Genomic DNA, 26,589 nt, shown 5'->3' with positions numbered 1-26,589 from the left:
ACACACACACACACCCTGCTTGGCCTGAACTGGCGCCGGGCAGCAGGGAGTGTGTGCCTCCCTGTCTGCTCGCCCCCTAACGCCATTCTGCCCTGGCCCCAGATGCCACACCTCTTCCCGGCGTGTCATGACTCCAGGCTGCCCAGAGGTCCGCTCTGACCTCCGGTGGCTCCACCCCACAGCCCATGACCCAGGCCAGTCCTCTACTGAGGATGCTTTCTGGCCACTGCCTGCAGACGAAAGATTCGGAAGAGGGAGCGTTCTCAGGAGTGAGCCAGCGAAAGGGGAGGAGCTGGGAGGGGCAGCCCTGCCGTCACCAGCCCCCGGAGCACAGCGCCTGTGTGGGCTGCTGTAGGCCCAAGCCGCAGGCCGCCCTTGGACGTGGCTGTTGGCGGCTGCCTCCCTCCTTCTTGCTTTGGCCGGGGGAGCTCCTGGAAACAGGAGTTACTGGGAGACCAAAAGTAAACATCCTGGCCTCTCCCCCGAGGCCTGGTGGGTGGTACCAGCAGCCGCCCAGACGGTCTGTAGGGCTTTTGGGGGTGCAGTGAGGGAGACACTGCAGAGGCCCTGTGTGTCATGACTTCTAGGAGTGCGTAGTCAGACTGAGGTCAGAGAAAAGGTCACGTGGACCCCGTCTTCCCATGCTTGTTTCACAGCCCTGCAAGCCACCGGAATGCCTCTTCTCTTTGAGGTCGAGCACCTGCCCTTGGCTTCATGTGACCTTGGAGACTGGAGGCCAAAGGATGCACACGTTCCTGACCATCACAACCTCCACCCCTGCCGTCTATGCCACCAGGGCTCCCATGTGTGGCTCCCTGTGGTGCCGAGCTGCAGGCTGCATGCTTTGTCTGGATGAGCTCTTTCAGTCTCTGTGAGGCTGCCCGGGGTTAGACGTCAGCTCACCCATTTTGTAGATGAGCAGCCTGAGGCTCGTCTGGCCCATGATTCTCCAGCAAGGAAGTAAGTGATCATTCAAGGCCAGTTGTATCTCTCTAGTCCACACCTGTACCTGCCTCCTGTCCACTCCTGGAATAGGCCTGTTCTTAGTGATCCAGCCGACCTGGGACAGGGGAGGGAAAAAAATCCCTGAGACTCAGCAATAGCCTAACACCTTTGTGTTGACCTGAACTCTGTCTCCTCTTTGTCTAGAAGAAATGTGGGAAGATGAAGAAAGGGGGAAGAGGTTGCCCCTCACCTGTCGATTAGGTGACCAGAGGGTGTAAGCAGGTGGTCCGCAGCGGGGTCCGATGCTTGCCTGGGTGCACTCTCGAGTCTCGGCTGTTCCCACACCCATTAGTCCAGTCTTTGACTTTTCTTTGCCTGGTTCCCCTGTCTCAATGAAAAGGCTGATGTTAGAGCTGAGCATGTAGGCGAGTGCAATATTAAGTGAATTAATACTCATGAAACACCAAGAGAGGCTGGCATGGTGGTGCCATGGTTAAGCTACTGCTTACAATGCCAGCATCCCATATCAGAGTGCTGGTTTGAGTCCCAGCTCCTCCACTTCCCATCCAGCTCCCTGCTATTGTGCCTGGGAAGGCAGCAGAGGATGGCCCAAAGCCCTTGGACCCCTGCCACCCATGTGGGAGACCCAGATGGAGTTCTTGGCCCTTTGCTTTGACCTGTCCCAGGGCTGACTGATGTGGCCATTTGGGGATTGGACGATCTCTCTCTCTCTCTGTCTCTGTTTCTATCTTTCTCTTTCCTTCCTCCCTCTTCCTGTCACTCTGTGAAATAAATTAATAACTACATCTTAAAAACAAAAATCAAAAGTGAAGAGCAGTGCTTGGCCCATGGCACGTGTTCAAGAAATATTACCTACTTGTGTTAGTTAGGGTTTTCTGTGTATTCTCTGTTTTGTGCCTTTTTTTTTTCTTCTTTATTTCCACCCTCAAGCTCTCCTTTGAAATGTGCCAGAGAACCAGTTGTTCTTCTGCTGACATTATCCACCTGCCAGACCTGTGTGAATCTTTGTGAATTATGATCTTTGGGGAGGCAGACCGGGGAGTGCAGCAGGGAGAGGGGGTGGTCAGCCCCATGCCGTGGGGAGCTCCGCCACTCTTCTCCCTGACCTTTCTTAGCTTAGGAGTTTTTAGGGTTCTAAGAAGGCAAGGAGACGAACGCTTTCAAAGCCACAAAGCTTTTCATTGAAGACAGGACAGCCTGGAGGGGGGAAAGTGAGGTTCATGGTCAGACGGCGAGCAGGGTCTGAGGAGGGATTTGCAGAGTGAGCTTGGGGTAGGGAGTCTGACTCAGATCTGGCATGGTCAGACGGCGAGCAGGGGTCTGAGGAGGGATTTGCAGAGTGAGCTTGGGGTAGGGGATCTGACTCAGATCTGGCATGGTCAGACAGTGAGCAGGGTCTGAGGAGGGATTTGCAGAGTGAGCTTGGGGAGGGAGTCTGACTCCGGTCTGGCACCCTTGGTGCCGCCAGCAGGACATCGGAGACCCAGGGCTCCTCATCTGCATAACGCAGGAAGTGGAGCCCTGGGAGCTAGGTCCTGGTCCTGCTGATTCCCTGGGAGACGGGCAAAGCCCGGCCCTCAGGAAATGCCGAAAATGTCGGCGTCTTCTCTGAAGTACGGTGGTACCGTAGAGAAAGCGTGAGTGCTGCCAGGGTAGAGTCAAACCCGGGGAGTTAACTTCAGGGGTCCTTCAGAGAGCCCTTCCTGGGCTTCCACACAGGGCTGGTTGAGGAGGCGGCCAGGGCTTCAGATGTCTCCATTACATACATTTTTTTTAGATTTATTTATGTATTTGAAAGAGTTACAGAGAGAGAGAGAGAGAGAGATCTTCCAACCGCTGGTTCACTTCCCAAGTGGCTGCAATGGCTGGAACTGGGCCATTCCAAAAGCCAGAGCCAGGAGCTTCTTCCAGGTCTTCCACAGGGGTACAGGGGCCCAAGCACTTGGGCCATCTTCTACTGCTTTCCCAGGCCACAGCAGAGAGGTGGATTGGAGGTGAAGCAGCCCGGTCTCGAACCAATGCCCATATGGGATGCTGACACTGCAGGCTGGGGCTTTACCTGCTACACCACAGCACCGGTCCCACATTCATTTGTTTTTGTTTGCTGTTCCCTCCCTCTCTTCTTTTCCTACTGGGCTTTAAAGCCGAGTAGAATGTTTCCATCTGTGCATCTCAGTGCCTCCACACACGAGCGTATTTTAGGGCTGCCTGTATGAGAGCTTGTTCATGCACGAGGACATGGCATCGCCCGAAGGGTGGGTTTCGTGGTGAGGAATTCAGAAAACTGCCCAGGCCACTTTGCGAGACGTCTCTCTCCTAGGAATGTGTCTGAGGCATCCCAGGCAGCCTGTGCCCCCTCCTGCAGGCCCAAGGCGGGGACCTTCTAGCGAGGACCTGGTACCCTTTGGTGACCCCAGGAATGTGACGCAAGAAACCATGTTGACAGTTGTTCCGATGCATGATGGAGCTTTCCTATGCAGATCCTTTCACTTTCAAGTTCCCAGGAACCCAAACTTTCCACATTTATGTTTTTAAGAAAGTGAGATTCAATAACGAAGCAAAACAGACCCACCGAGGAAAATACTCTGCAGTGGCGATGGCCCTGGCAACAGATTGGCGTGCCTCAAAGTGTTTTTCTGTGAATACGCCGAGATTGAAGGTAGTTGGGTTTTGTTTTTAAAAGATTTATTTATTTGAGAGAGGGAGAGAGAACGCAATCATTCATCTGCCAATTCCCTCCTCAAATAGCCACGATGGTTAGGGTTGAGCCAGGCTGAAATTGGGAGCCTGGATCTCCATGTGGGTCTCCCGCGTGGGTGCAGGGAACCAAGCACTAGGGCTGTCTTGTGCTGCTTTCCCAGGCGTGTTAGCAGGGAGCTGGATTGGAAGTGGAGCAGCCAGGACTCAAACTGGTGCTCGTAGGGAATGCCAGCTTCAAGAGTGGCGACTTCACCTACTGTGCCACCAAGTGCCCCAAAATCAGGTGTTTAAATAGCAGTTTTTCTTCTTTTGTCACTCTAGCGGTACCAGGAAGGAAGCTTGGATTGTGTTTTATGGTACAAAATCTAGCCCTGTGGCAGCTATAAAGAGCCACTACTCCAAATCAGAGAAATCTTCAAGTGAACTGGGGTTAGTGCATCTCACAAACCTGAACTTGAATGGAGACGTAGAATGTCTGTTCTTACAAAGCATCCCTGCCTTGCCTTTCATCTCCTTTCCCCTCGGATGGATGCATGCTGGAACACATTCCTGGGATCCACAGACCGGAAGAGGCGTTGTCAAAGGTCAAGTGCATTCACTTTTGGGGGTTCCTCTCGGTCTGTGTAAACTGGGACGGGATGTTTCATCGCTGCAAGTGTCAAGTGTCCCATGGGAGAAATTACAGGCTGATATAGAGTTAAAGCAATGATCTGTGTAAAGCGCTTGGGGCTGTTCCTGGCAGGCAGTGCCAGCAGTAGCTGCTCGTCCTGACGGTTTCTCTCTCTGCGGCTATAAGTCCAAGCCCTGGCCTCCCAGACACTCATCCTCCGGCAGAGGCATCATGGGAACAGACAAGTCATCGGTGGTGGAGATGAGGATAGAGGTGTTATAGGACCAACCCAGGTGCGACAGGGAAGTCTTGAAGACCCAGCTGTGTCTTTTATTATTTTAAAGACTTATTTTATTAATTTGAAAGAGTTACAGAGAGAGAGGTAGAGCCAGAGAGAGAGGTCTTCCATTCCGCTGGATCAATCCACCAAATGACCGCAACAGCCAGAGCTGAGCTGATCTGAAGCCAGGAGCCAGGAGCTTCCTCCAGGTCTCCCATACGGGGTGCAGGGGTCCAAGTACTTGGGCCATCTTCTACTGCTATCCCAGGCCATAGCAGAGAGCTGGATCAGAAGAGAAGCAGCTGGGACTAGAACCGGCACCCTTATGGGATGCTGGTGCTGCAGGCTGGGGCTTTAATCCACTGTGCCACAACGCCGGCCACCTCTAGCCATGTCTTAAAGGACATGTTACTGTGGTCAAGAAGAGAGAGCGAGCCCCGGGGCACATCAACATCTTAGGGCTGGATGGTGGGGGAGGGGACCCATGGAAATGCACCTGGCAACAATAGAAGAGGCAGCGGGAAGTCTCATGCCTCTTGCAGCACTCTGGAGAATTCAGGAAAAAGAAAGACTAGAAAGTGGCGTTGGGTTCAGCGAGCACAAAGTCCCCTGCACTTCACTAAGAACCATTTCCACCAAGGAGCCGCCAGTGGGGTGCTGGCTGTGGTTGAGCATCGGGTTCTTTGGATAGAGTTGGGAGGAAGAAGAAGCAGCCCAGGTTTGCAGACTGATTTGAAGCCCCCAGTGTGAGGTCACCAGATCCCTATGGGAAAGGGATGCGCCCATTCCCCTCTGGCTCCAGAGCATGGCATGAGCACTCTGACCTCAGCAGTTGGGTCACCTGGGGAGTCGAGTTGGTGAGTTTTCCGGAGGGGTGGCACTGGCAGTGTGGGATTGCATCTGCTGTCTCAGGACAGTACTCCCAGCTCCTGCCTCCTCTCTCTGGACACAGCTCTGACCCTGGGGTGCTGTGTCTGCCTCCAGAGAAACCCACTCTCTCACTGGAGTACACGGAAGCTGAACATTCCCAATACAGAACGTGTGATAGAATACCCAATGAGGACGCGGGAGCCAAAGGAGCCGCAGGTCTGACACACATCTGAAGGCAGAGGGCATCCTGAGCTGCTGACACAAGCTCTCAGGTCTGCCTGGCATGGACCATCTTAGGGGAGGATGCTCCCTCAGCCTTTTATCTCTTCACCACCCAGACTTTGCAATGCAACCTTTTGATCTTAATCTGGGTTCTAGAAGTAAACGTCTCTTCTTTGAGAGAACACAGGCTAAGTATCCTGGCTTTTCCCATCTGCTTGCCAGTTGTAAGCTTTGATTGTAAATTATGCATTGACTTTTTGGCGAATGCATCCGTTTCCTGTGAGTTTGGTTACTGGAATTCAAGACCAAGGATTCCTTAAGGGCACTGATAAGCACACACTTACGGAGGATTCAGTAGACCCAGTGCACTCGTGGAAGTACTTTCCCTCTCAATCCAAACTGCAAACCCACGTGGTCTCCCTTTTATTGATGAAGAAACTGAGGCACAGAGACCCTTAGTATTCTGTCCAAGCTCACACAGCCAGGGAGTCTCAGAACAGGTTGTGAACCCAGGCCTTAGGCTCCCTTGTCTGCTTCCTAACCACCACCCTGGCTGGCTCCTGCCTGGTGAGTTCCAGAGATGAGAATGAGACCCTGTGCCCTTGGACTCCATGCAGATTCAGAGAACCTGGGAGACTGCACCTGACTGAAACGTGGGCCCAGCCCTGGAGGGTGCACAGCTCTGCTGTTCCTAGGAGAGGATGGAGACCTTTGGGGAGAGAGGAAGTGGCCGTGCTGCTGAGGGTTGGGAAGGCGCGAATCCTCACCTGGTGGTGCAGGTGCAGCAGCTTCTTTGAGCATCTGTGTTGTCCCTTGCAGCAGGAGAGACTGGAGCCCCTGTGATCCTACAGTTTCTGTGATTCCCTTCATAGCAGAGAAACCTCACAGAGACTTGGAGTTGTTAGTAGTGTCTTGTTAAGAATCAAACTTGGGGAGGGCGTCTGGCACCACCCTCATCCCTCATCAGAGGGCCTGGATTTGAGTCCTGGCTCTGCTTCCAATCCAGCTTCCTGCTGATGGGCTCTCTGGGAGGTAACAGGTTTATTGGGGCCCCTGCCACCGACGTGGGAGACCTAGATGGAGTTCCAGGCTCCTGGCTTTGGCCCGGCCCAGCCCTGACTGTTGGTGGGAGGGCATTATGGGGTGTGAATCAGTGGATGGGGGAAATTCTCTCTCTCTCTCTCTCTCTCTCTCTCTCTCTCTCTCTGCTGTCCAGATTACACAAAGATATAAATAGTTTTAAAAACAAAAAGCAAAAGCAACAACAAAAACTTTAGGGGCATTTAGTCGTGGCACCGTGGCACATGGGTCCTCCCAAGCCACAGGCATGGCAGGAGCTGTGTCTCTAGGGAATTTCATGGCCGAATCCAGTGAGTGACCTCTGTCCCCAGGTCTGATGGAGTAGAGAGGGTGGGTGGGTGGGGGGGTGGGGTGTGCCTCTGTCTGTTGGTTACGAGCAGGAGCAAAGGTAGGTAGGCTGCAGATGGAACACTCACCTTTCCCTATACTTTAGGGCTAATTAACCCCCTGCCTTCTCCAACAATTCCATTTCCAGCATCCTTGTAAACCCATCTTCAGCAAGCTCAAGGCCCCAGAAACAACCAACAACAACAACAACAAATTTTGTTCACAAGTAAAAGTTTGGAAACCTTTTTTTAAAAAAAAAAGTTTATTTATTTATTTATTTATTTATTGACAGGCAGAGTGGACAGTGAGAGAGAGAGACAGAGAGAAAGGTCCTCCTTTGCCGTTGGTTCACCCTCCAATGGCCGCCGTGGCCGGCGCGCTGCAGCCAGCACACTGCACTGATCCGAAGGCAGGAGCCAGGTGCTTCTCCTGGTCTCCCATGTGGGTGCAGGGCCCAAGCACTTGGGCCATCCTCCACTGCATTCCCGGGCCACAGCAGAGAGCTGGCCTGGAAGAGGGGCAACGGGGACAGAATCCGGCTCGCCAACCGGGACTAGAACCCAGTGTGCCGGCCCCGCAGGCGGAGGATTAGCCTATTGAGCCGCGGTGCCGGCCAAAAGTTTGGAAACCTTCATCCTGAATCTCTGCCTTCTAAATTGGCACCCAGGGGCCAGCGTTGTGGGACAGTGAATAACGACACCACCTGCAATGCTGGCATGCCATATGGGTACCAGTTCCAGTCCTGGCTGCTCAACTTCCGATCCAGCTCCCTGCTACTGTGCCTGGGAAAGCAGTGGAGGATGGCTCAAGTGCTTGGGCTCCTGCCACCCACCTGGGACACCCAGATGAAGCTCCTGGCTCCTGGCTTTGGCATGACCCAGCCCTGGCCATTGTGGCTGTCTGGGAAGTGAACCAGTGGATGGACAATCTTTCTGTCTCTCCCTGTTTGTGTAACTCTGGCTTTCCAATAAATGAATAAATCTGTAAAAAAAAAAAAAAAAAAAAAAAGACATCCACGTGGCCTTAGATGGCTCCCGCCATGGGCAGCCTGTGCGTGTGGCAGCAGTTCAGTGGTGGTTATGTCACAACAATCATCATTTTGCAAAGCCATTAAAAAATAGGGCAGTGTTATTGACAATCCTGCTTGCATTTTCCTCCTGCAAAATATGTGAATATACTTGCGCACTGCAAACTTTTTCCATCTCGAAACTTGGGAGGCCCTTTCAGTCCTTTGGCTGTGGTGTGCTGGAGCCAGAGGGTGTTTCCCTTGTTTTGCTGTCTGCCACTGCACTTTGTTAGCTCATTCTGCCACATTGCCCGGCTACATCTTGAATCAAAAGCAAACAAACGGAATGGCCATGAAAGCAGGGTAAGGTTTAAGGGTATTTTGCCTGGATTACACTGAACTGAAGGCATAAATTTGACTTATGTTATCCCTCTGTTGTTTCTATTTTTGGTTTGAGTATGTGTTCCTACTTACCATGCTGTGGGATCATCGGCTCATAAAAATATCAGATGAGAGAGCCTGAGACCACCTGGGAGGCCACCTTCCCAGTGTGGGGCTAGAGTCCATGGAATCCTAGGCAAGACTCGCCTTACAAGGCAGCGGCCGCTGTGTTGGGACAACCTGCCCATTGGCTTGTCGTCTATGCTTTTTCTACTGGTAACATGCAGTAATGCTGATGGCAAAGGATCCTTTCATTGCGAGTTTGCTATGGGGGTAGGTACTGTGCTCAGGACCCAGTGTATCACCCAAGTTAATTTTTTTGTTTTTCAAGGTGAGCAGTAATAGCTTAGTTGGACAGAGATGCAACTTCTCAAGTGAGTGCAGGAACCTGAATTCAGAGTCCTGGCCGTGACCTTGGAGTCTGCTGCCTCCTCTCCTTCCCGCTGCCCCACCTGTGCACTGCTGGTCTCGTCCTGAGGTTGCCAGTTTCATAACACTGCTGGAACTAACTCCTAGCCTTCCCAGTGTGAACTGTCTTTCCCAACAAGCGTACAGTGGGGCCCTTCCCCTGCTGCTCTGGGTGAAAGGTTGTTGTGGTTCCTGGATCACGTTTGTTTGTTTGCTCTTGACAGCCACATCACATATCCTGGAATGGTTGTGTTTTTTCCTCACTGAAATCTGCAGAATTTCACAGTTAATTGATGACTGCCCCATGCTCATTCTTTGCTACCTACTTATTGTTAACATTTTAACTAAAGGGGCATTGCAAGGAGAACATGGTTCAAAAAAAAAATTGGACTGTTTCAGTTCTTCAGTCATTTTCTTCACTTAGTAGCCATGTTTCTTTATTCATGAAGTAAGTGTGATAATAGTATTTTCTTCCTTAGGTTGTGCAGGTTGAATTAAGTCATACTGAAGGTTTCTTTTCTGTCTTTATTTTTCGTTTTATTTGAAATGCAGAGAAAGAGAGAAATCGAGACAGATCTTCCCTCCACTGGTTCATTCCCCAAAAGCTCACATGTGGGGCTGAGCCAGTCCAAAGCCAGAAGCCCAAATCTGAATCAGAGTCTCCCATGTGGGAGGCAGAGATCCAACTACGTGAGCCTTCACCTGCTGCCTCCTAGGGTGTGCGTTAGCAGGAAGCTGGATTGGAAGTGGAGCTGAGACTCAGACCTAGCCATTCCCATACAGGTGTCCCACCTGGCATCTCGCCCCGAACTCATACTTACAAGCACTTGGAATCCAGGCTGGCATGTGGCGTGTATTCCCTAAATGTTGTTACATGCAAAGTGAATTTCTATCACTGACAAAAAATTAGACCATGGGTTGACTTTATATGCACATTTAACTTGAGCAAATCCAGCCAGACGCATGCCTCTTCTGTGTAAGTATGCTGTAGCTTGACTTTACATGTGCTCTCTGTCTTGTATAGCCATAGTTTTATATATTACAGTGTTCTAAACAGGGGGTACTTTGTTTGACTGAGTATATAAAAATGCAAGAAAAATTTTCTGTAGAAATTTCCAATTTCTTTCTTTCTTTCTTTCTTTCTTTCTTTCTTTCTTTCTTTCTTTCTTTCTTTCTTTCTTTCTTTCTTTCTTTTTTTTTGACAGGCAGAGTGGACAGTGAGAGAGAGAGACAGAGAGAAAGGTCTTCCTTACCGTTGGTTCACCCTCCAATGGCCGCTGCGGCCGGCGTACCATGCTGATCCGAAGGCAGGAGCCAGGTGCTTCTCCTGGTCTCCCATGGGGTGCAGGGCCCAAGCACTTGGGCCATCCTCCACCACCTTCCCTGGCCACAGCAGAGAGCTGGTCTAGAAGAGGGGCAATTGGGACAGAATCTGGTGCCCCGACCGGGACTAGAACCTGGTGTGCCGGCGCCACAAGGTGGAGGATTAGCCTATTGAGCCGCGGTGCCAGCCCTCCAATTTCTTATACAGAATTTTTGCCTTTTTTTTTTTTTTTTTGCTGAATTTATAGCCTCATCTCTTTTTAAGATTGCAAAAGGTTTTTTAAATTAAAACATTTTTGATTGGCAGGTAATATTTGTGTGTTTAAAAATGGAGTACAGTACAATATTTCAGCACATGAATGCAGTGTGAACTGATCAAATTAGACAGTTAACCTTTGCCTTCCTACCAGTTCCTGGAGTTCTTCATACAGCTTAGAAAGCATTGTTGTGAACAGCTACCCCACCGTGCTATGCAACACTAGGCTTGTTATTGCTACCAGACTTGTTATTGCTGTCTGTGTGTTGGTACCCGTTAACCCTCTCCTGTTTCCCCATCTCCCCTACTCTTCTCAGACTCTAGTAATCTTTCTTTTTTAACTTCCACCTATGAAAGAAACATTTGTCTTTGTGGGTCTGGCTTTTTTCCCTTAACGTAATGATCATAGGTTTCATCTGCTTTGCTTCAGATGTTAGAATTTCCTCCTTTGATGGTTGAGTCCGGTTGCACTGTGAGTGTAAACCACATTTTCTTTATCCATTTGCCCATCGATAACCTGGTTGATTGCATACATTGGCTATTGTGAGTAGTGCTGCAGTGAATTTGGGAGTGCAGGTGTCTCTGCGGTATGCCAGCTTCATTTTCTGGGACTATATTCTCAGAAGTAGGACGGTAGATCTGCTTTTAGGTGTTTGTGGAGCTTCTGTACTGCTCTCCATAGTGGCTGCGCTGATTGTCGAGTTTTGCCTGAGACCCTGTTGCGAGATCTGTGATGAAACACTGCAGAGACCAGCCACCCATGGTGAGCCCCCTTGCCTCCCCCTGCACAACTCATTCACCGTGGAGAAACGCCCATGGGGCTGTCTAGGGCTGCCAGCTGTTGTGACCCAGGAAGACAAGAAGTGGCTCATGGAGTCTGCTGCTTGGAGTTCCACGCATACCAGTTACTACGGTAGAAACTGCGGACCTGGAAGAGTCAGCCACAAGTGTCCGCCCTGAAAGACAGGGGTGTGTGCGTTTCAGCAAGGTGAGCGTAGTTCAGCATGTGTCCAGACCTGCGGGTTCTCAGGGGCGGCGGCGTTTGAGACATGGTTAAAGGGCTGGAAGCACAGGCCAAGCTGGAGGGCAGAGAGCGTTCTGAGAGGCAGCGGCATGCAGAACCTTAGAGCCCCAGAGCGTGTTTGGAGCAAGCAGGGAGTCTGTGTGGTGGAGGCAAGGTGGCGGGGGGGGGGGGGGCACAGGTAGAGGGGGCAGCCAGATGGTGGAGGCTACTGGGCCACCCTCTGGCGAGCGAGAGCCGTGGATTGCTTTAAGCAGAAGGAACTGGTTTTGTGCTTTTGATTGAGGCTCTTCAATTTCAGTATTCCATTTCAAGCTAAATATGTGAATATATTAATTCCATCAAGGTACGGTTTCTGGCAGGAGATTGTTCAAGTCCTTTGCTCCTCCCTGGAAATGGAACTAAGGAAAGGACCTGACCTCTGTGTTGTGCTTGGGGTTGTATGTGACGTGCTTGCATGTGTATGTTTAAGGCCTTGGTAAAAGCTGGTAAGGAAATCCAAAGAAATGGAATTGGCTTGCCTATGAGGGAACTGTGGCCAAACTTATATACTATATTTCTTAAATAACTGTGCAAAGTTGATTGAAATACAAAACTTGAGTTATCTTGGCCTGTAATTATAGAAACCGACATTTATTGATGCTGTAGTGCTACAGCCTTGCTGTAAGCTAGCTCACTGAACCCATACCACCACACCAGCCTCTCAGATAGCTACCATTTTTGTCCAACCTTCACAGAAAAACCCCAAGGCCATGGGGGGGTCACAGATCCTCTCAACATGTAAGGGATGAGAGAGCCAGGGTAGGAGCCAGGTGCTCTGCCTCCTGGGTCCACACAGGTGAATAATATGACACCTGCTTCAGAGGCTTTTGTTAACCAGGTGGCTTGTGTGTTTGGTGGGGGTGGGGCTGGAGCAGGTGATGGCAGCAAGTTTAGCCTCCCTTCCTCCCTCCCTCCCTCCTTCCATCCCTTCCCAAATAGCCACAATGGCCAGGGCTGGGCCAGGCCAAAGCCAGGAGCCTGGAACTCTATCCTGGTCTCCCACGTGGGTGCAGGGGCCCAAGCACGTGGGCCATCTCCTGCTGCTTTCCCTGGTGCCTTTGAAGGGAGCATGGTCAATGTGGAACAGCCGGGACTTGAATGGGCACTCATATTGGGGCAAGCAGCGCTGCAGGTGGCTTAAACCACTTTGCCACCACACTAACTCCAGGATTGCCTTTTCAATATTTGTCCCCGTATGGTCACAAGAGTATAATGTAGGCTGGAATCAGCTAAGACTTCACTGTGAGCATCTCATAAGCAAGGCGTGTGATAGATTTTTTTTTTTTTTGTCTCCTCAAGGACACACTCCGGTGATAGGATTTGGAATAAAATTGACAGGTGAAGGTGCATTTAAGCTTTGCAGTAAAATTAGCAGTAGACCAAAGGGAACATGCTTACTGAGCTTTTGGGCTCATTAACCAGTACTATTATTTTCTTATAAAATGTGTTTTTTCCACAATGTCCCAAGCAAAGTGTGTTCATAGAATATAAATAAATTAAAAAAAAATGCACTTAAGTAAAAAGAAAATGCTTATCATCCTATTACACAGAAATCCCACTGTTAATGCTGACAGCATTTATGTTAAAGAGTACCACGTAGCCTCTCTCCCGCTCCAGAACACATGAGTTGACACCAGTCTTGAGGGAGCAGCACGATGATGGCTGGGCTGGAAAACCAGGGCTTCCAGGAGACACAGCTGCTTGTTCACTTCGAGGACAGAAGCGCTTTCCGGTCCCAGCTGTGTCTGTGTTCTGCCCCTGCGGCCCAGTGCCAGGATCCTGAGTGCCAGGCGCACCTTGTGTGGGCATTCCTGGTTGCTGACCTCCCTGCTGGGCTATCTTGGCTGCTCTGGATTTCATGTCTCTGATCTGAATGGTCAGAAACGATGGAACTGTCAGAGACACGGCGCGTCCCTGAAATGTGGATGTCCAGGAGCGAAATCCTCCAAGTCCCAGCAGTGCCTGTTCAAACTGAGACGTGGAGTCATGCGTGCTCCAGACCATTAATTCAATGAGACAGCAACCGTGATTGGATTAGGGCGCTGTCTCGGTATTGATTTTGAAATGTCGATTCAGAATCGTCTCTGTCTGCCTTGTCACCAAGGCCTAGCATCCTATCCCCATTTACATAATTGATTGTTTTTGCATTAATTCTCAATTGTTGTGGGCACAGTGTTGAGAAGCAGCTGGATGGTAGCCACCAGGCCATGGCCTGTCTGTGATTGGCTACAGAGTCAAGGCTCTTCTTGGATTATTTTTATTTTTATTTTTTTTACTTCCACCATCCTTGAACATACCCTCCTCTGCTACTCATCCTCTCTATCCATATCTACAATAATGAGCTTAACACATCCTTTGGAATACATGGGCCTCTTCAGTTTTTTCATTCTATGGTGTCTGTGTGTGCACGTGCTGTTCTGTTTTTGATTGGTGTGGAAGGTGCTGCTCTGTAGATTCCATTCTGTTTCTTGCCATTTTCATCACGGAGTTTGCAGCACCGGTCTGTGCCACCGTGTATGAGTGTGGCTCACTGTTTTTAGCTGCTCATCCTGTTTTGCTGTCTCCTTAGCGATGGATGCCTGGAAGGCCTTGCACTCCTGCCTCCGTGTAGGGTTTCCTGATGGCCCTCTGTGTGTGTCCCTCCGTAGACGTGTGGGGGAGCGTCGTGGGGACTTTATATTCTGGAGGCGGCGTCCTGGCATTTAATGTCGTGGACTGAGAGCTTGCTCTGATTCTTAGGGTTGAGTGCTCTCTGTGTGCACTGCATGATGGTGCTTTGGGGGATTTATGAGGAAGCCACAGGGGACTTAACAAACAGTTAAAATTCATGGTGAGAAGCAAGTGACAATAAAGAGGGTAGGAGGGGCCTTCAGATAGCTCATGGGATATGTGTAGTGTGAAAAATGTTGCATAGATTTCATTGTATTGCAGCAAAATACACTTAGCTTTTATTCAGTTTTCCAAGATCTCTTTGAACTGTCCCTGTATGTGGATGGTAGTAATACTAGTTACCATTTATTGACTGTTATTTTTTGGCCAATCATGTGCATCCTCTTAATTCTCATAACTCTTTGAAAGCATATCATCCATTTCATTTACAGTTAAAAGTTCAGAGTGGCCAAGGAATTTGCCCTAGGATGCACAGCAAGTGTGGTGGCAGTGCTGAGGTTTAAGCCTGGGTCTTGCTTTCAGCAGTCTGCTGTGGTCTCATTGCTTGCTGGGGCTGCCTGCCAAGATGAGGAATCTGTTTTTGAAGAAACCATTGAGTCTGAGCACATAGCAAGTGCTCACTAAGCACTTCCTGATTAGCGGTGCAAACAAGCATGGCTAGTGTTTTCGAGAAGTATCTACTCAGCTCTGTTTACGTACTTCATGTCAGGTAAACGGATCTCCCAGTGATCCTGTGAGGTCAGTTCCATTTTTTTGTTTTCTCTGTTTTGTTCCCAAGCAAAGGAAAGCTTCAGAGAAGGAAAACAGTGTGACCAGATGCACATGACTGGCTGTTTAACTTTCGAGATTTTATTTTGAGAAAGTTGCAGACCCAAGTGCATTTGGAATAAATAATAGGCAGAGATCCCTGGAACTGCATTACCAAGTTCCTCCTGATGGGCACATCTTACAAGACTGTAGTACAGTGTATCACAGCCAAGATGTTGGCATGGACACAGTCCAGATACAGAAGTTTCTCTGGATTCTTGCTGTTGGCCATTTTGTAGCAGGTGCACTTCCCTCCTGTTCCCATCTCCTCCCTTAGCCTGGACAACCTGTAATATGTTTGGTTCTTTCAAAACTGCTATTGTTGGGGCTGGCGCCGTGGCGCACTAGGTTAATTCTCCATATGAGCACTGGTTCTAGTCCTAGCTGCTCCTCTTCCTGTCCAACTCTCTGCTATGGCCTAGGAAAGCAGTAGAGGATGGCCCAAGTCCTTGGGCTCCTGCACCCGTGTGGAAGACCTGGAAGAAGCTCCTGGCTCCTGGCTTCAGATTGGCACAGTTCCGGCCATTGTGGCCAATTGGAGAGTGAACCAATGTAAGGAAGACCTCTCTGTCTCTCCCTCTCACTGTCTGTAACTCTACCTCAAAAATAAAATAAATAAAAAAATCTTTAAAAATGTTATCGTGGATAGAATGATAGAATATGTAACCATCACCTTCAGGGATTTTCTTTCTCCCTCAGTATTCTCTGGAGATGCTTGTCATGTGTCAGTAGCCTGTTGCACTGTATTGCTGAGAAGTGTTGAATGCTACAAGGCGTGCCCTTGTTACACTGCTCACCAGTTCAAGGACATCTAGATTGTTCCAGTTTGGGGTTCTTAAAAACAGAGGAGCTGCTATAAACATCCGTGTGCAGGTTTCTGAGTGCACATAAATTTTTATTTCTCTGGGACAAGTGCCCAGGAGTTGAATTGTTGGGTTACACGGTGGTTGCATGTGTAGTTTGCAGAGCAGCTGCCAAACTGGTTGGCACTGGTTGGCTGTGCCGTTTAACGTTCCCAACAGCAGTGTTTGAGCGTTCCCTGCCTCCTGGCCAGCGTTTGTGTTTGTCACCACTTTGTGGTTTTAGCCATTCTCATAGGTGTCTTCCTGCAGCTTTGGTGTGTGTTTCCCCCAGGCCTGCTCTCGCTGAACATCTTTGCACGTGCTTACTTGCCATCGGTTCATCTTCCCTGGAATGGTCCTTCATGCTCAGGTTTAATTTGATTGTTTGCTTTTTTACTGTTGGATTTTTAAAGTTCTTTATGTAGGCTGAATATTGATCTCTGGTGGAGACTTGGTTAGCAACTATTTTCTCTCCCTCTGTAGTTTGTCTTTTTATCCCCTTAATGGTGGATAAAAATGAGGCAGAAAGAAAGCCTAGAGAGGCTTGCCACTATGTAGGTCCCTGGATCTTACGGCCTCTGACCCTTTTGTGTGTTTGGTAGGTGATACCCAGGGTTTTGTTGTACGAAGCTGTTGTACGGGTTGGGGTTGGGTTGTTGCCAGTGAATTCTGGGTAAGTGGGCACCAGCAGCAGCTGACGAAGCCCTGAGTACACCCGATTTACCGCTTCTCCTGCTTGGCATCAGAGCACACCTCGAGCCTCGGCAGGTGTTGCTCTGTGGTCATGGGTCTGACTGGGTGAGCCAGACCAGCTCACCAGAGGGTGATCCCCCATGCTGCTAGCCCAACAGAAGACCCCAGTGCAAAGCTCAAGGTACGGTTTCTACTGGATGCCTTTCACTGTCAAGCCATCATCAAGTGGGAAGATCTTAATCTGAACCCTTACAAGTTGGGGACCATCAGTCCTGAGCAGGGAGAAGATGGAAAAGTACCTGTACCTCTGTCTTTTGGAAGCAAAGGAGCCAGCTGGGGTTTGAGTCCTGCCAGTTCAGCCCCAGGCCACTGTGGGTGCTGGAGAGAACTCTGAGCCAGCAGTAGTGGTTGGGTAGGCGCTTGTGGGACAGCTTGAACTTGAGTGGGTCAGAAAAACAGGCCGTGGAGAGGGGAGCACACACGAGTGATTAGGATGTGCGTGTGAGAGCGGACCGGTGTGGGAACAAGCATGGCGTCTCCATCCCTAGTGACATTGCGTGTGCTAGGGAGGAGGAGCCTGGGTGGGAGGAGCCTGGGTGAGAGGAGCCATGGTGTGCCCACCTCCCTCCCAGCCTCATTCCATTTTTCATTTCCTTCCTTCCTTTTTAATCCCTACGTTTCCCAAATTTATTAGACCACAAAGACCGTATTTATTTATTTATTTATTTATTTTTTACAAAGACTTATCTCATGGACTAACCCGTGCCTTTTCTGAGTACTAAACCTGGGGAGACCCCATGATGAAGACGACAGTTGACGATGGGCTATAATTGAGAGTTTGGGCCTACCTGCTACCTTGTGAAAACCATGCACATTTTCCATGCTCCTTTTTATTTGCAAAATAGCATTTTATCTTGCCAAAGCAGGAACTGTTATTCAGAAACCATTTAAAATGGCAACTAAGGAGCACAAACAAAAAAATCAGTACAATCCAGTCTCTTACAAAAAATTGGTTATTTTTTTAGTATTTTTCTTCTGTGTTATGCAGATTGTGTGTGCACGTGTGCACTTTTTTTTTTGTTGTTGTTGTTATTTTATTTGATCCTCATCTAGGGAAAACACTGCAGTTCTGTCTTCTTCACAGGTTTCTGAGTGTCCAGGACATCGCTGTTGACCCTTGGGGCAGTGTTGTGCCACAGCTGCCCGGAGCTTACTGTTATTTAGCTTAACTAAAACTCTGCCCTTTGTCAGGAGCTCCCCTTCCCCCCTCCCCCGCCCCTGCCAGCCACCATTCCACTCTTTGATTCCATGGGTCTGATAATTTTCCGTAGCTTACGTAAGTGCGGTCAGGTAGTGTTTGTCTTTCTGTGGCTGGCTTAACCTCATAAGGGGTCACCCGTTGCAGAATTCCTTCCCTTCCCACAGCGGGAAGGTATTGTGTGGTGTGTGGGTGCCACATTTTCTTCCCCTGTTCACCTGCGTGGGGACACTGAGGTTGCCAACACCTCTTGGCTGTTCTGAGCCTCCCTCTTTGCTTTTTCTCCTGTGGAGAAGTGATCTCTTCGGGATGTAGGCGAGACCAGTTCAGCCGTTGATGAATTCCCCTGCGAGGGGAGAGCGGCAGAGGACGTGGCTTTCCATTCATCTGCATTGTGCTCCTTGTGTAGTTGTGAAGACAAAATGCTGTGTGTAGGGCCCTGCCTGGCCGCCAGAACCCTCCCTTCTCTTTCTTTATAAAACTGATTATTTGTCACTTACTTGAAAGATAGAGTGACAGAGAGAGAGAGAGAGAGAGAATCTTCAATCCACTGATACACTCCCCAGATGCCTGTAACAGGGCTGGGCCAGGCCAAAGCCAGAAGCCATGGATTGCATCCTGGTCGCCCACATGGGTGGCAGGGGCCCAAGCACTCGGGCCATCTTCTGCTGTCCTCTCAGGTGTATTAGCAGGAAGCAGGACTGGAAGTGAAACAGCCAGGAGCTGAACCAGTGGAATGCCGGTGTCACTAGTGTGGCCGCAGTGCCTGCCCGTTTCTTTCTTTTTCTTTAAATTAAACCCTCATTCTCTGTCTTCTCACTGTGAGCTGATGCGTGCTTCGTCCTGACCCTGGGGTGCCAGCCACCCTCATGGAAGTCTGTGAAGAATTTACCGTGTATGCGGTCAGTCAAATTGTGGGAGAATTCATCGATGTCTTCTCTGTAGAGGTTCAGAAAGATTTGTGAAGATTAAATGTGGACATATGTGGGATAACTCACATTATGTGGATCGTGGAAGTGTGGACCATCTAAGACAGAAGTTGTACACTCACAAAATCAGACCTCCAGGCACCAAAGAGGCAATCCAGCATGAACCCATGTATTCATTTTTGTTGGTTTTCATGGGAAAATTAACATATATTCATCATAACAAGTCAGGTAGCACCAAAATGTACTTTTTCTTTTTTGGACAGGCAGAGTTAGGCAGTGAGAGAGACAGAGACAGAAAGAAAGGTCTTCCTTCTGTTGGTTCACTCCCCAAATGACCGCTGCAGCTGGCGCACTGTGTCGATCCGAAGTGAGGAGCCAGGTGCTTCTCCTGGTCTCCCATGTGGGTGCAGGGCCCAAGCACTTGGGCCATCTTCCACTGCCCTCCCCGACCACAGCAGAGAGCTGGACTGGAAGAGGGGCAACTGGGACAGAATCTGGCGCCCCGACCAGGACTAGAACCCGGGGTGCTGGCGCCGCTGTTGGAGAATTAGCCTGGTGAGCCGTGGCGCCAGCCTACCAAAATGTACTTTGAAAAAGTTTTCTGTAATCTTCAGTTCTTCTTGTTTTCTACCAGTGTATCCAGTGTTAAAATTTTGTTTTCTGGTGCAGGTATTAGGCATGGTGGCTAAGACATAGCTTAGCTACCTGCATCCCATGAGAGAGCTTGGGTTCAGGTCTCGGCTCTCTGATTCCAGCTTCCTGGGAGGCCTCAGGTGTGGCTCAGGTACTTGGGTCCCTGCCACTCACATGCGAGACCTGGATTGGGTTTCCAGCTCCTGGCGGGCCTGGCTCAGCCCCAGACGTTGCAGGCACTCGTGGAGTGAGTTGGTGGATGAGAGATTACTCTGTCTCTACCTTTAAGTAAACTTTATTAAACTTTGAAAAGTAATAACATTTTGTTTTCTACCAGTGTTCGTTTTTCTTTATATTCATAATTCAAATATATAAGTGGTTTGTTTTCTTTTTTATTTTATTTTAAATAAAAGCTATATCACACTCATATTACACCAGAACTAGCATTGTGTATATAAACATACATCTTGACCATTTTGGTGAGTCTTTACATTGATTTAACTTTTAACTTTATTTTTACTACATCCACATGCTTGTGCAGAATTTTAAAAATAATCCAGTACAAGGACACTGATCGTGAAAAAGCACCAGACATTGCCCCAATCCTCCCCCACTTTTTGATGTTCTCTCTCTCTCTCTCTGCAAAGGGATATAGACTTTGAACTCTTTCAACTCTTTCATCTGGAATTTACCATCAGTTTCTAAACATGTTTCTGCTACTCTCCTTTGATTCATCTGTTGGAGAGTGTCATTGATTGACATGGTACTAAGCAAGGATCCAGCTCCTTTATCTAACTCCATGAAAATGCATACTGCGCGCACTCTCTCTCTCTCTCTCTCTCTCTCTCTCACACACACACACACACACACACACACACACACCCCGCTCAGTTGATTAAGTCAATGTTGGATGCTCGCATTACTGTGATTATGTAAATAATTCAGCAAAATCATAAGCTATATCATGATACAGTTTTACATCCCCTTTGTTTTCCTTGAAATTAATAATTGCCTGTTAAATTTTTTTGAAGGGGGGCTGGTGCTGTGGCATAGTGGATAACGCCATCCCCTGCAGTGCTGGCATCCCATATAGGTGCTGGTTTGAGTCCCGGTTGCTCCATTTCCAATCCAGATCTCTGCTAATGTGCCTGTGAAAGCAGCAGAATATGGCCAAAATGTTTGGGAGACCTGGGAGAAGCTCCTGGATCATGGCTTTGGTCTGGCGCAGTTCTGACCATTGCAGCCTTTTGTGGCATGAACCGGCAGATGGAAGATCCATCCCTCTCTCTCTCTCTCTCTCTCTCTGTAAAACTGCCTTTCAAATAAATAAATCAATCTTTTAGGAAAAAAAAAGCTTTTGAATCCCTCTTGGGTGGAATTTATATACAGTAAAATACAGTTGTTTAAAATACACAGTAGAGGGGCCGGCACCATGGCTCATTTGGTTAATCCTCCGCCTGTGGCACCGGCATCCCATATGGGCGCCAGGTTCTAGTCCTGGCTGCTCCTCTTCCAGTCCAGCTCTCTGCTGTGGCCCGGGAAGGCAGTGGAGGATGGCCCAAGTGCTTGGGCCCCTGCACCCGCATGGGAGACCAGGAAGAAGCACCTGGCTCCTGGCTTCGGATCGGCACAGCACCGGCTGTAGTGGCCATTTGGGGGGTGAACCAATGGAAAGAAGACCTTTCTCTCTGTCTCTCTCCCTCACTGTCTAACTGTCAAATAAAAAAATAAAATAATACAATAAAATAAAATACACGGTAGAGAGGGGGCTTGCCTTTTCACAGACATTAAGCAGCTGCTTGGGTCACTGTATGGGAGTACCTGGGTTCAAGTATCTGCTCCACTCTTGATCTAGCTTCTTGCTAACGTGCACCCTGGGAAGCAGCAGAAGATGGCTCAAATTCTTGGGTACCTGCCCTCCACATAGGAGACCCAGTTGTTGGCCTGGCCTAGTCCCAGCTGTTGTGGCATCTGGGAGACTAAACCAATGGATAGAAGATCTTTCTCTTTTTGCCTTCCAAATAAAGTGAAAATAAATAAAAATTTTAAAAATTTAAATGTACTACATTTTTATGAGTTTTTGGGCTAGTCCATCTTATAATCGCCACCCCAGTCAGTCAACAATGGAACATTTCTCCAGCCTTCCGTAGTTCCCTGGCGTTGCTTCCCAGTTAGGCCCCTCTGAACCCTGTCCGCTGCCCCAGGCAGCCAGTGGTCTGATTTGCTTCACACAAACTACTGTTGCCTGTTGTAGGACTTGCTGTAAATGCAGTAATGCGGCCTGTGCTCCTATTTGGTATCTGTCACTCAGAATAACACTCACGGCGTTCCTGGGGCCACCTGGGTTCTTCATTGCTGGCTGGAATTCCGTTGCCTGCATTGTTTATCCCTTCACCTGCTGGTGAACATTTGCATTCTCTGCGGTTTTTCCCTTCTTTTGTAAATCTCCAGATGTGGGCTCGCTGGGAAGTTTGACAGGTGTGTTTAACTGTTCCAAAGTGGATGTACCTGTTTTCATTTCTCCGGTAATGTAAGAGAATTCTTGTTGCCCATCCATCTTTGGTGTTGTCAGTCTGTTTAGTTTTAGCCATCCTAGTGCAGCTGTAGTCCTGGTTCAGTGTGTGTGTGTGTGTGTGCAGGTCCATGTATGTAGGTATGTATAAGTGGGTGTGTTTTAAATGAGTAGGTTTTGGCCGGCACCGTGGCTTAACAGGCTAATCCTCCGCCTTGCAGCGCTGGCACACCGGGTTCTAGTCCCGGTCGGGGCGCCGAACTCTATCCCGGTTGCCCCTCTTCCAGGCCAGCTCTCTGCTGTGGCCTGGGAAGGCAGTGGAGGATGGCCCAAGTCCTTGGGCCCTGCACTCGCATGGGAGACCAGGAGAAGCACCTGGCTCCTGGCTTCGGATCAGCACGATGCGCCGGCCGCAGCGGCCATTGGAGGGTGAACCAACGGCAAAAAGGAAGACCTTTCTCTTTGTCTCTCTCTCTCACTATCCACTCTGCCTATCAAAAAAAAAAAAAAAAAAAAAGAGTAGGTTTTTTTTTTTTTAAATCAGTTTTAGGTTTTTTAAAATAAACGAGTGGAAAGTACAGGGAGTTCCTGTATATTCTCATGCATTTCTCCTGTTAGCACCACATGGTATTAGCCTGGTAGGTTTGTTAGGGTTGATTGGCCGCTGTTGATACGTTATGGTTAACTCAAGGCCACACGTGACATTAGAGTTTACTCTGTGTTACCGCTCTGTGGGCAACCACAGAGAACCTGGATTCCCCCTCTGTGCTGCCTCTGTTCCTCTCTCCCTTGCCCCTCCCCTCCCACACCCTGGAAACCAGTGATCTCTCTCCTGCCTCCATCTAGTTCTGTCTTATCCAGAAGGTCAGGTGGTTGGAATAGTACATTATGCTGCCTTTCGAGATTGGCTTCTTTCATTGACTATGCAGCTGAGATTCCTCCATGTGCCTTGAGAGCTTTATTTTAAGTGCTGAGTAATATTCCAGTGTCTTACCCATGGAAGGGCATCTCAGCTGCTCCAAGTCTGTGCAGGTGGGAAGAAAGTGCTATACACATCTAGGCGTGCTTGTTGGGCCGAGGCTGGCTGCCTGCACTCTGGGAGCTGACTCACCGAGGAGGGACTTGCACTCAGTCTCCTGTTTTCTCTGAAGCGCTGGACCTCCTCTCGGCTGGCTGTATGGGAGCCTGGCTGCTCCTGGGGTCTGGCTGCAGGATAAGGGGAGCATGCAGGGGTCTCAGTGGCCCGTTAAGGATTGATCCAGGCCCCTGTTTTCAGCCCAACCTGTACAGGAATTGGGTGCCTTCCATTCCCCAGCCTTGCGGGGCTTAGTGATGCAAACCATCCCTGCTTTTGTTTGCTTTCCACCATCCTACCCTTAGGCACAGGTTTTAGATTTTCTGGTCCGCCAAATCGGTTACATCTCATCCATGTGCTTTTATGCTTCCCCATTTTTTGACCTATTTGGAGAAGCCATCTCTTCTCTTGGTCTTTTCTGCTATGTCCAGTGAAAGACCTCCAGCATGTTCTTTTTAAAAAAAAAAAAAAATATATATATATATATATATATATATATATAGGCCGGTGTTGTGGCTCACTAGGCTAATCCTCCGCCTGTGGCGCCGGCACTCTGGGTTCTAGTCCCGGTTGGGGAGCCGGATTCTGTCCCAATGGCTCCTTTTCCAGTCCAGCTCTCTGCTGTGGCCCAGGAAGGCAGTGGAGGATGGCCCAAGTGTTTGGGCCCTGCACCTGCATGGGGGACCAGGAGGAAGCACCTGGCTCCTGGCTTCGGATCAGCACAGCACCGGCCACAGCGGCCATTTGGGGAGTGAACCAAAGGAAGGAAGACCTTTCTCTCTGTCTCTCTCTCTCTCTCTCTCACTGTCTAACTCTGCCTGTCAAAAAATTATTTAATTATTTGAAAGTCAGAGTTATACAGAGAGAGGCAGAGAGAGGTCTTCCATCCACTGGTTCACTCCCCAGTTGGCCGCAACAGCTGGAGCTGTGCTGATCCGAAGCCAGGAACCAAGAGCTTCTTCCAGGTCTCCAACACGGGTGCAGGGGCCCAAGGACTTGGGCCACCCTCCACTGCTTTCCCAGGCCACAGCAGAGAGCTGGATTGGAAGTGGAGCAGCTGGGACTCGAACCGGTGCCCATATGAAATGCTGGCACAATGTCCTGCTTTGAGCCTTCTAGGCTGAGAGTGTCCCTCCTTAGGACCACTGGGAAGGAAAAGGGCTGAGGTGGCCCTGGGAGCGCTGTGACCCATCTCCACTAGGTGGTTTTTTTCACCATTTTAAATTTTGATCTCCCCACACCCCTGTAAGACAGTGGAAGTCCCTCAAGCATAGGGTGGTGCCCCATCAGCAGGAAAAGACATCCAGAACATCTGGGTGGAGCCAGGTAGGGTCTGCACTGGTGAGCCCCTGTGCCACTTCCAGGCCCTGGTACCTAATCTTCTGCAATGCACCGTTTCCTGCTCAGCATCCACCTCCTGGGCGTGACTCCGGGAGGGATGCTCGTCTCTCAGGAGGGCCAGTGCCAGCTTTGCTTGCCCACTCTGTGTGAGTAGAGCCTTCCCCAGTCCTCACGAGTGGATGGAGGAGCAGGTACAATACAGGTCCCTGGCTTCCTCTGACTGCTAGCCACAGTGATGTCAGTGTTACTGACTGTTCATGCTAGAAACCCTGCCCAGCACTTTATATTTATAGTGTGTAGCATATTCCATCATTTTAGAATTACTAGTATATTACATCGCTTTATACGAGTTTCTTTTATCCTCACCCAAGAGTGCTCTCATTTTACGGTCGAGGCAAGTGAGAAGACTTTGGTTAAATAATTTTCCCGGTGACTTTCAACTAGGATTCGGACTTGGCATCTCTGGGTCAGTGGTCCCGGCCTTCGTGCTCGTGCCCAGTGGCCTCATTCGTTCCTGTGGCTGGTTCTGCCCTCATGTCCTTCGCCTTGGCGTCTCCTCCTCTGGGGTCACAGCAGCCCTCCGAGAAGCTTCTCCATAGTAGAGTAGGTGGGGGTCCTGCAGCGAGGGCTTCAGTCTGTGGGAAACGCCAGGGGCAGCTGAACAGGCTCCATCTGGGCTCTGTTTCTCTCTCCTTCTAGTCTTTCCTCCTGTGAGTGAGTTCTGCACCCACAATTGCTTATCAGTTGGACAAACAAGGACTTCCTGTGTTCCAAGTTCTCATATAAACAAACTGATTTGGTTCTCAGAACAACCCATTATCTTCCCTTAATAGGTGGGTCAGCAGAGACCAGAGAGGCTGAGTCACGTGCCCAGGGTCCCACAGCTGGAACTGACAGGCGGGCTTTGGATGCAGGCAGTGTGGCTGCAGGGTCCATGCTGTTAGTGACCCTGCTTCACTGCGTGTGTCAGCCCCTGGCCAGCCAAGTCCTTCCTTGGCAGGATGCTCCCATCCTTGGCCTTGGCCTTCTGAGCCCTTCAGAACTGATGCCCAGCTGACTTTACCCTGCCCCATCCCCGGGAGTCACTGGAGATGATTTAATCCTACTGACTGTGGGAGGGGCCTCCCAGCTCAGGTGATGACTCAGCAGGCAAGTAGCGTGTTCTCCCCTCCCCCCATTATTAGGATACAGAGACACCAGCCTTGGGCAGCTGTCGTTGGAGAAAATGGAACAACCACAGTTTAGCTCTGACGGGGACTCAGGAACCCATTTGTGGAGAGGTCACACGTGGTGTTTGTCTCCCTGCTTCCTCCTGAGAGCCTCTGTCCTCTCCTCTCCTTGGTGTCGCTTTCTGTTCTGGAAAGAGGGCTGCAGATAGAACATTCCTCGCTCATGGCCTCTTTCCCGGAATACTAGAAGGAACCTTTTCAGATTTGGCATTTTCTGCCCAGAGCTTCTTGAAGGTGCAAAATCCCAGTTGGAAAAGCATTTCTGCATCCCAAGCAATCCTTGGTAACCATCAGTGATACTGAGGAAAACCTGGGGGCTTCCATTGAGAGATTCTGACTCATGACATCCGGTGGCTGGTCCTGGGGTTTGTATTACGGAAACGTCTTCCCTTGGTTCTGATGCGTTGGCCCCATTGGGCACCGCTGGCGTTAGGCTGTCGCCTGAAGTGCAGTCTGCCTTGTGAGAGGTAAAATCTTAAGCACTGTGTTTTGGGGTGCTGCACGCCTCCCTGGGCTCAGGATACCGTACGTCCTATTGATTCTGTAACGTGTAATAGCTGTACAGGGCAGAGAGAGCGCCTCAGAACTAGCCACCCAAAGGCATGTTGCTGGGAGCTTCTGTTTGTTAGTTACAAACAAAACACAAAAACAAGTAGTGCCCTGGTGTTGCTGAAGTCAATTTATTTTATTGCCATCTCTCACACTGTAACGTTGTGTGCTGTGAAGTTGGCACTTGACCTTGTGGAAACATCTCCTCCCAAGGTGATGAAAGCCCGAGATGACAGGAAACACACTTACACCCAAGTGTGAACGTACATTCAGACCAGGAGAGAAATGGAGTGGGAGCCTGGTCCTTTCTTCCAGGCTGGCGGTGTTCCCCCGTGGAGGGTGGCGGAGTAGCACGTGGCACAGAGGCGGACGCCTCCGTGTGGCTGTCCAGAGAAGAGTTTTGGTGGGAACCACCCGGTGATAGTAGTTACAGCCCAGGACAGCTCTGCCTCCGTGGTATCTTACAAGAAAGTGCCAAATGGTAGCACGCATGCTCTCT

General features: G+C 49.7%; 1 protein-coding gene across 4 annotated transcripts in view; it reads left to right on the top strand.

The window, feature by feature from the left end:
• CAMK1D (calcium/calmodulin dependent protein kinase ID) overlaps window positions 1–26,589 on the top strand; it is a 444,773-nt gene that overhangs the window by 212,426 nt on the left and 205,758 nt on the right. The window contains exon 1 of one of the 4 annotated variants that reach the window (XM_062210908.1): window positions 16,180–16,241. The exons of the other annotated variants lie outside the window; for them this stretch is intronic. Coding sequence (XP_062066892.1) covers window positions 16,234–16,241 — 8 coding nt within the window. The 5' untranslated portion in view covers window positions 16,180–16,233. Of the gene's footprint in view, window positions 1–16,179; window positions 16,242–26,589 lie in introns of those variants that run through there. 4 annotated transcript variants of the gene reach the window in all.

This window comes from Lepus europaeus, chromosome 14 (assembly GCF_033115175.1).
Source record: "Lepus europaeus isolate LE1 chromosome 14, mLepTim1.pri, whole genome shotgun sequence".
NCBI classification, from domain to species: Eukaryota; Metazoa; Chordata; class Mammalia; order Lagomorpha; family Leporidae; genus Lepus; species Lepus europaeus.
This window is presented reverse-complemented; position numbering and strand designations above follow the sequence as displayed.